We start from the raw sequence: 10,326 nt of genomic DNA, 5'->3' as shown, positions 1-10,326 counted from the left end.
GCAATCAAAAATTACTATCAACAGTCACATACAAAATGAATAAATAAACCTTGAAACAATTACGTTAATAAATAATGATTTAAAAAATCTTTGCCTCTATGACATAATGGGCCCTATTTTGCACGTCTTTAAGTGCCAGGTCTTATGACTAAACTTAAGACCTGGAGGCGTGGCCAATGCTGCTTGGCCACTCAAAATAGCCGAACAGCACTGGCCACGCCTCCAGGTCTTAACCCATTAAGACTTTAGATTTCTTTGGCTATTCAAAAATAGCAAATATACAAGCTCATATGAGCTTGTAGATCTGCTATTTTTGAAAAATCTTGAAAACATTTTTTTTTAGATAAAAAAAAAATCATTTTTAAGAATCGCCTCAGGTCTTAATGGGTTAAGTTAAGCCATAACACCTGGTACTTAATACGCGCAAAATAGGACCCACTGAGTCTTTTTTTGTCTTTATGTCTACAGTCCTCATTGGCTGGGAGGCTGTGTAGTCCAAAGACTTATACTTCTAATGATAAGCCACTCTTTCTGGCTGGCCGTGACCACGATGCGCACACACTCAATGTCAAAGGCAATCTTGTGGTCCACGTCTTGAACCTCGATGTTGCCATTTTTAAACTCCCCCAATGTGATGTAGGTGGAGCACTGTTTTCCTTTCTTAGTCCCGACAAGTTTTTCCCCAACCTCCAGAGCTCCATGGTGGAGAACGTCATTCTGACGGTCGTCCGAGCCGGTGGCGATCTTTATTTTGCTAATCTTGGTAGATTTGTTGAACACTATGACAAAGAAATCTCCGGTGGAAGGAGGCTTCCCCCAAAAGTATTCGTCCACACTGCTGTACGCCTTGGTGGCGTCGTAGTTTTCAAAGACATTAATGTTGGTGTACAGGCTGGCGGGAGGGTTGTCGGGAATGTCTATGGAGTCTTCCTCAAAGTCATCGTCCTTCAGCTTGTTCTCCGCTCCTTTGTAAGAGGAGTAGTAACCCATGTGTTGGAACAGCGAGGGCTTAAAGCGGATCACGTCCTTCTGGGCCAGCAGACCCCTGAAGTGAATGAGGAGCCAGTCACATGGCATCTCCTGGTAGAACATGAGCAGGAAATGGGCCAGACGTGGCAGGTCTTTGGAGTGGTACAGCTTCCCTATGTAGCCAAGCTTGGAGAACTCTAGCATTACCCAGTAAGAACCTTCTCTGGAAGTGATGACCTTCTTCAGTGCTGTCAGGAAGTTCCTGGAGCAGCGCACATCATCCTCTAACATCATGTAGAAGTGAGAGAGGTTTGTACAGAAGTTGAGGAGGAAAGCGTAGTCCACATTCTGCTTGGAACGGAAACGGACCCTATCCTCTGGGTCATTGTAGTTCCTTTTCAGCCCGTCCAGAGATGGGTAGTACTCTTCCGGAGCGTGGATTACCAGGAGACGTCCGGCTATGATGTGGTGGGCAAACTTCCTGGTGATTTCCTGCACCAGGTTCTCACACCAGACCATGTCAAAGTCTGCCAGATGGACCACAACCACGATCTCTTTCAGTTCCTCATAACTGGACTGGTCGAAGATGGATTTGATGGTCTCCAGGAGGTAGTTCCCACGTTTCCTTTTGACCGACGACAGGCCAATGGTGAGATACTCTGAACAAAACAGATAATAATAGAATATAATACAGATATATGACGTTTGTAAATAGCTAGTTTGAAGTAAACAAGCATGAAAGATTATTTCAAGCTGAGGACTTAGTTTATGCAATTAACTTGAAATGTCATGTTTGTGTTCTTAAAGGGGGAATAAGCAAACTCTAATGTCAGATATTTTTAAACCCCCCTTGGTCAGTCTAGTTCATTAGGACTGTCTGGAAGTAGTTTCTCCTCCCATAATGTGTACTGTCGGTGCAGACATGCTTCACATCTACACTGAGAATCAAAGAGAACTAATAATTAGGGAAGTGACTCTGACAGTACAGAGGAGTATTTTCTGGGAATTATTACATTGTCTAGCTTTCATAAACCCTAATCAAAGCTGAAAGGAAACATTCCCTGTTATCAATTCTCTCATTTATGCATATCAATTTTCCTATAACATACATACAGGCTAATGCTGAATGGATGTAATGTATTCAGAAATAGTTAGAGAATATGTTACTCATTTCCATCTTTCTGTTCAAAGAATAAAAAATAACCGAATGATCACAATATACAGTACGTCTACGTGGGATAACTCCTGCAGTTTTATGTGGCTGATTTTCATGTGTTTCAGCAGTTTGTGGTATTGCCACAATATCGTATTGACTTTTGACACACATGACATGTTGGTTCATTTTTGTTTAGTGGAGTGAAATAACTAACACTGCTCTTCCATACAGCATTCACTCCATCTCGTATTTCTTAGTGTACCTTTCTGTGTGTACTTGAGGAACGGAGGCAGAGGGCAGAATAATAATTCGTTTCTATTTGCTACTTTTTATTTCCAACTTTTCCCCGTTAGATATAAATTTAAAAGAAAAATAATAATAATTAAATAATAAGGTAATATTTTTGAATGTGGGAATTGGTTCTCAAAAAGAAATACCAGTATTGAAAGTATAGATCTTTCTGCATTGATCCGTCCATCCTTATATAGATCCATGAGTCAATACCTTTGACCGTAACGGTGCACTGCTTTACCTATTGTGCTTAGACAGGGAATGGAACCCTTAGCCCCAGCAGTGTTCACTGTTTGTTTTACTGTCATTGATACTTCATTGTACAGTGTCTCATACTTTTGCATGAAAATCTTAATTTCTTTTTTTACAGTATGATGAAATGTAAAGTAGGCTTTAGGCCATGCTCTGACCATTGAGGTGTCACATACCTTTGCTTGAAAATCCGCCATTTTCATCGATTGACACCATTGTATAATGAATTATGAATAAGGCTTTAGTTTAGCCCATGCCTGCACCTCTGAAGTGCTGACAGAATGGAACCTCTTGAACTTGTGAGGGTTTATGGCAGGTTAAGTGGTTCCCAATGGTGGTGCCGAGGCACACTGGTGTGCCCTGAGACAAGTCCAGGTGTACCCAGGGATTTTGTTACGACCACTTATTATTATTGCAATAGAATAGCCTATATAAATATATTTTAAAGTGTACAAAAGTTATGAATTACTTAAAAAATGTACAATCAGAACTTTTTGCACTCTCATTTCTACAATACAGAGGCAAATTCTATATACACTAGAATATATTTGAACCACTTTCAACTTAGTATCACTATTTTGGGCATGTCATTATAGATACATTGTTTTATCATTATTTATTTATTCATAATATTTTTTCACAAATTAAAGGAGCAGTTCACCCAAAAAAATTGCTTATTTTCTATCAATTACACACCCCATGAAGGCTTGAATTCATGGAGAGTTTTTAGTTTTTGTCGCATTCCTGAGCCAATAATTTCATGACCGGTAGAGTTGACTCAAAGAGTCTCCTAATGACCGATGACCCGTTCATCAAATTATTGGATTAGGAATGTGACAAAAACTAAAAAATCTCCATGAATTCAAGGCTTCATGGGGTGTGTAATTGATAGAAAATAAGTATTTTTTTGGGTGAACTACTCCTTTAAAAAAAAAAAGAGCTGAGAACGTGTCACAATGTGATGCGTTGTGAGCTTCTAGATCTACCTGTGGTAAAAACCTTTACTTAAAATAAAGCTTTACAGAGTGATACACAAGTATGATAACATGTGTTTAATAGAGGCTATTTTGCACAGATGAATACAGGTGTGCCGTGAAATTATGACTTTGGTGTGTCTTGGGGACAAAAAGTTTGAAAGCCACTTACCTACGTACAGTGGTAATGAAAGTCCTAATAGAGGTCGTTTTTGTGCCACGCTCTACCTATTCAGCTACACAGGGCCAATGTAATTAAGACAGATAGTGAAATTAACGGAGTTACTCTCCAAGGTCGGAGACAAAACACCTATACGAAATCTTCATTTATAAATGCTCAACTTACTCTTGCGATTCAAGGGGGTCCCGGCGAGATAACGATATGTGACATTAATGGTTCCAGAGAAATTAGTGAGGTCTCTGAAGGTGTGGATGTACCGCTCTGTGCTCGGCGGGTGCACTGACGTTTCTCTCAGCTGTCGTTTGTCCTCCTCCAGCGTTGTAGAACAAAGACAAGAAACATTCATATTATGAGTACCCCGACAAAGCAAAATGTCTCATATTCATTGAACAAAAACAAACACACATTGTTGCTACTGAAACGTCTTTTGGAACATCCTATGCAATCTTGAAACACTGTATTTTAATACAACTGTATTAAACCATTCTGGCTCTTGACAGTTCTAAGACAAAAGGAAATATTCAAATGCCTTTGAGCATAACAAGTAAACAGACTTAGATGGAAACACTGGAGAGCTGGAGAAATGTGAACTTGTTCTTAATAATTTAAACAACAAATACAGACAATGTGCCATGATCACCAAGTCTTGATGCCAGCATGAATAAGGCATAAATCAACTGCATGATGTCAACTCGGGTCCATGTCATGAAAATTTAAACGTGTTTCCTTTGAAAACAAGAATCTATGAAAGGGACAACATGGATGTTATTTACGAATACAAGAATATCTCTGGTTGCACAAGTATACTGGGTCACATGCATTTTAGGGGAACAAATAATTAATTAGATGGGGATTTGACCTAAAAATAAGAAAAGGATAAAAGTACTACCCATTTTAACAACAAAGTGACACTTTATCCCGTGCAGAGGAAAATACATCTCTATTTTATGCATGTTCAGGTTTCTGGCAAACATTTCAAACATTGTTTCTGAATATCATCACCTTGGAAGCAATTTTTAAAACGTCCTTTTTCAGTGATCAAAATGCATTCTGTATGTGGACGAAAGGCCAAAATACATCACTTAATCACAATATAGTGCTATATTGATTAAAGGTTTCATGACATTCAGTTTTACAACACATTAAAAGTCTTTGTCATGGTCCTTCAAACGTGTATAAAAAGATTCAACTGAACATTCCACTCCAGTGAGCCATTGCAGGTGTTTTTCTCTCACATTTCTAAAGCCTTTTTAACTGCAATGTCAAAAGTAATATTTGCCTGCGGGTGTTGCTGTTGAGGGATATTGCCTGTCCATCATCGCATCTGCCCCCCCCCAAAAGAAAGGATGGGGGAGGGGAAGGGCGGGGAGGAGAGGGGGTGGGATTAAGTGACTATGACATCAAAGTCAAGGGGCCAATCCCAGATTACTTTTCAGCCTAATTATAAAAAAAAAAAACAGACCACAGAAAATCCACTGAATGTTCAAAGTTCAGTTTTTTGGGGTGTAATTGAGGTCATAAAACCCCCCAAAAAACATAAAAAATGAAAAAAGTGAAAATGAATGTCATAGAACCTTTAAATAGTGTGGTACCTGTCTGCCATTTGTTTTTATGTCGGGTTACCGAAACCAACACAAATTTACAAACAAACAAAAAAAAACTCACACAAACCGTGCTACAAAAAGTAACACGCCAATAAAGTAAAAACACAATACAGTGCCTATACTCACAAGGACATAGCCGTCCTCAATGTAGAGGTTGAGGAACAGGAGGAAGGTGATGAGGAATCCGAGGAAGGGAATGGTGGAGCGCTTCCTCAGACACCTCATCTTGTCCAGGGATTTCCACACCAGTCTCATGGCGGACACACTCTCACTGGGATCTGCAACGAGAAAAACGTGAGACGTGACATGTTAGTCGGCTTGCTCGCGTATGTCATCAGCCCCCCAGGCTGTATGCAAATCATCTGTCTTCCTCTCTTGAGCGCCAATAAGTTCTGGGGGAATTCATATTAGCCCATTCAAACCGGGAATGTATCCGTGTCATTTTAGATTTCTTTGGGCTATTCAAAAATAGCAGATATACAAGCTCATAGCGCGGCACCGAGTGCCGCGCTATGAGCTTGTAGATCTGCTTTTTTCCTCTTTTTTTTTTTTACTAATCGTGAAAACTTTTGCAAATCGTTGAATATATATGTTTTTTAAAACAACATTTTTAACTCAAATCTTTGCTTCTGGGGGGGTCCCTGGAACAACATATTATGAGATGGGGGTCCATCATTTTGGGGGTGGACTTGGGGCTTGACATGGAAAAAGTTTGAGAACCACTGATATTATAGCGACATAATTTAATAAAACATGTGTTTTTTTGGATTTAGGATTTTATTTGTAGAATCCCCCAGAAGCCAAGATTTTAGTAATTCTTTTCTCGCGTTAAAACAATATTCATCTTGCACACATTTTCACGATTTTTCAAAACTCGGTGCCGCGCTATGAGCTTGTATATCTGCTATTTTCTGAATAGCTCATAGAAATCTAAAATGACACAGATGCGTCCCCGGATTGAACGGGTTAGTGCTGCGCGTTCGCCCGTCGTATGTCACCCTAATCTTCCGCCGGAATCATAATTACTTTTCAATACACCCCTAATGAGATGTAACTGGGTACTTTTTCTTCTCAGGCGAGAGGTAGGCTGAAAATTGGCTGATTGGTAAAGCACATAATAAGCTGAAAGAAAATTGATGGCGCGGCAGGGACTCGGTGCAGAACGACCTACCCGCTGACACCGACTGGTGATGTGAATCAACTCAGCTCCAATTCAATAATAACAAAGATAATGGATGACATTTGGCACATTGCCCTCATCCATATAGCCCCCCTAAACCCATATTATTGTATGTCAACATGTACTTTCATAAGTCCCGAAGGATACCACCAGTGTTAGATCATCATCACAGTCTTGTAAGTAAAATAAATAAATGACTGCATTAAAGTAATGAAACACATATACTACTTCATAAGAAAGACTACTTTCTGAATGCATGTTCTGAAATGTTCAATGTACCGCACTGTACCGTACAGTATGTACAGTAAGTCCTGTATAGTATGTCCACTAACGTTGGCCAGTATTTTTTTTTTTTGCAACTTCTTGTTTTTATTGTTATTATGAGGAGAGACAATACATTTGTGCATGGTAGTGCATCATATTCACAATACAGTCTTCATATACAGTATTTCACATGGTCTCCCTAGTGAGACAGCAGCAACAAAAGAAGAATAAGAAAAGTAAAAAACAGGGGGACATTTAAAAAAAAAAAGACAGGTTGGACAGTATTACTGCATCTTGTGCTAAAGCACATTCTTTGAGTTTGACTCACACTTGGCAATAAAGTGCATCAAATTCCTGAAAACAGGCGACGATGTTAATTAGCTGATATCTTATGCCAATTCTCGGATTGTTGGGAGAGATATTCACATTAACAGCAGGGGCAAATGCAAGTGCCGGAGAAGAACAGCGATTTAACTACACCGTGCTGAGTCCTTTCCGCGCTGCCAGTCATTTAAGCACCAACGCGCTCTTTTGTACCACGGCTACAAAACCCAAGAGATGACTAATAGAATGAATACTATGCTCAAAGCCCCATTCAATGGCCACACACACATCGATCACTCGCACCGGGAGTCTGCCGTCTCCGGGGAGTTTGCCTAGTCAATACCTCTTTGAACACACTTGAAAACTGAATTTAACGTATCCATCCTTCTCCAAGCCATGCTGTTTGCTATTTTCAAAGCCTGACTGCAGAGCAATTGCCAGTAATTATTCCATTTGGTGTTGTTTTTTTCGTTCTTGACTGAACCACAATCTCAATCAACAATGAATCCAGCATATATATATATATATATAAACATTAACTACCTGAATTATGTGGAAACGTGGAAAGAGGGAGATGAGGTGAACATAATTACCGGCGCTGCAATGAAAAGGCCAAGACATACAAACCTGTCATTTCATCGCTCATTCTAATCACCTCTACGTCCTATCACCTCTAAATTGGACGGTGCTGTCATCTTTCCGTTCCGTGCGCGGGGCCTTTCTTTTATAAATTGCGGGGGCTAGCTGACCCCTAGCCAGCGGGAAGGGGCAACGAGTGCAGAGCGTTCCAGGGTTTCAGTCATGCCCCAGACATGATGAGGGAGAAGGGATCATTAGGGCAGCTCAGCCGGCGGATGACAAAAAAGCTGCCAGGGACGAAAAGGGGACACCCTGCAGATAACAACGCTCCTGCAGGCTCTCTCTCCTCACGATGCCAACCTCATCGCCTCATGTGACACAAAAAAAAGCCTGCAAGGTCTGCCGTTTTCCCCTTCGGCCAATTCCCTCCTGGATAAAAATGGAAAATGTTGCTAGCTGTGTCCCTTTTTAACACAAATATGATATTTTCCTCCTGTTCTTTTGAAAGGAACAATGGGAAAAAATCAATGGGGAAATAAAAGTTATCCACCTCCTTTCTGTTGCAGTAGACAATTGTATAACAGCTGGGTAACTTTCAAGTTCTCTGCACGCTGGGATTGAACTGGTCTCTGTGATGTGTGGGTAGTGGGTTTCTATCCTGGTGATGATGCTATGATTCATGGGTAGTGGGTTTCTATCCTGGTGATGATGCTATAGCAGTGGTTTTCAACCTTTTTCGCGTCAAGGGCCCCCAAATTGACACAAATTAATTTGGCTGGGGACCCCCTGGTACCCCCTCAAGGACCACCGGTGGTCCCCGGACCACTGGTTGAGAACCACTGTGCCATAGGACAACACTCAGTGGCCGCAATGATTCAGTCATTCAGAGCAGGAACGCACAGCTCGGAAACTCACAGCTGCACACTGAATATGTAAGGCCTATTGATTGCTATCCTGGATATGAAATGCATTTCAATAGAATGTGGCATCATCTGGATATCATTTGTACATTCGGTGAGGAAGACCCTGGAGCAGCTCGAGCCATGTCATCATGATTCTGAAGATAATGTATTCAACATCGAAACGTTAGTCGTTGTCTTATACTTATAGCACCTTATGACCTGTACATATTTTCCTTCATTATGCACATTATTACTGAAAATAGATTGTTCATACACAATTACTTTACCATGAGAGATTGCACATTATATGTATTTGTGTCTGGTTAGGCCTAATTTAGGTGGCAAGGTCAGTCCCCAGTAGGTCTTCAAGTCTATTTATATGCTGGTTTTGGTTGTGATTGAATGCAATGTTACCTTTGCCTCCTTGTCCACCTACTGGGTGCCCATACACCATCTACATCTGACCAGTCCAGGCGCAGAAGGCCAGGTCGGATAGTGAGTCAGCTTCATACTGTCTTCTATCTTGTTTTTATTACTAGTGTTACTACTCCTCTGTACTTCTCCACCCTTTTCTGTATCTTTGTTTCATCCTTACTGAGGTGCTGTCATGATGGCAGAATTTCCCTCGGGATTAATAAAGGTCTGTCTATCTATTTGGACAAGGTACAGACAATGAGTATCGTATGCATTGCTACTGTACTCCCGGACAAGGCCATTGCCAGGAATTCTCGGGCCCCATAGAAGGATATAATACCAAGACTCTTAATACATACTGATGATGACATTATGTGGTTCCCCCCCGGTGCCTCGGGGCCCATAAATCATCATCAGCACTTTATGATGGCTCCGCTCCTGGGTGCCCAAAACATAATCTTATACCTGTGATTAGATTCATTCCAAGTTTATCATTAAAGAATCAATGATTTCAACCAAGGTGACTGGCTATCGTCTCAATATGTCCAAGACACAATATCAGGTACAATGTCATTATCACATAGGCCTACTTGATCAAAACACACACTTCAGTCAAACAAAGCTTCCTTTGGTTTGTTGTTATTCTTTCCTAAAATCTTTCCCCAATGCCAATCCCCATGAGTAATGTGATCCCTGTCACTGTTAAAACCTACTGTTGGTCTGTTGTCTCTTCAGCTGCTTCTTTGCGCCTGACAGTTAGGAGCCAGTTTCACCGTCTGGGACAGAGTAACACATGCAGAGAGGCAGGGACGTGCACAGATAGACTCTAGGTGGTGCTAGAGCACCTGCCCTTTGCCCTCTTGACCAGAAGTGCCCTTTTGAAAAAAAGAAAAAAAAACGTTTTTTTTTTCCAGTTTACAGCAGGGGTCTTCAACAGGGGGTCCGGGACCCCTAGGGGGTCCTCAGAGTTACTACAGGGGGTCCGCCAAATCTTTATGTGATATGATTTTTCTTTTTACCATAACCACTCGAAACCTAGCATCCCTTTTCTGAGGAGAACTTTAGCCAAAAATAGCAATCTACAAGCCCACAACAGGGCTTGTAGATCGGCTATTTTTGGCAAAGAGGTATAGGTGTAGAGGGAAAAAAGAGCAGACCAAGTAAACAAAAAAAAAGTATAATTTACTTGAGCACCTGCCCCTCAAAATGTCTGTGCACGCCACTGCAGAGAGGTTC

General features: G+C 40.9%; 1 protein-coding gene across 1 annotated transcript; it reads right to left on the bottom strand.

Moving 5' to 3' along the window:
• Positions 1-471: 471 nt before the first annotated feature.
• mgat4c (mgat4 family member C) lies at positions 472-5,685 on the bottom strand (the record flags this gene model as incomplete). The annotated part of the gene is made up of 3 exons (XM_084060203.1): positions 5,554-5,685; positions 3,989-4,133; positions 472-1,628 (listed from the first exon to the last, which is right to left on the bottom strand). The coding sequence occupies exons 1-3, from the start codon at positions 5,680-5,682 to the stop codon at positions 472-474; spliced, it is 1,431 nt and encodes a 476-aa protein (XP_083916329.1). The 5' UTR covers positions 5,683-5,685.
• Positions 5,686-10,326: the final 4,641 nt, after the last annotated feature.

The sequence above is a fragment of the Gymnoscopelus microlampas genome (assembly GCF_963454915.1).
Source record: "Gymnoscopelus microlampas genome assembly, chromosome: 6".
Taxonomy (NCBI): domain Eukaryota; kingdom Metazoa; phylum Chordata; class Actinopteri; order Myctophiformes; family Myctophidae; genus Gymnoscopelus; species Gymnoscopelus microlampas.
Note: the sequence above shows the minus strand (reverse complement) of the source record. Positions and strands in the feature narration are given on the sequence as shown.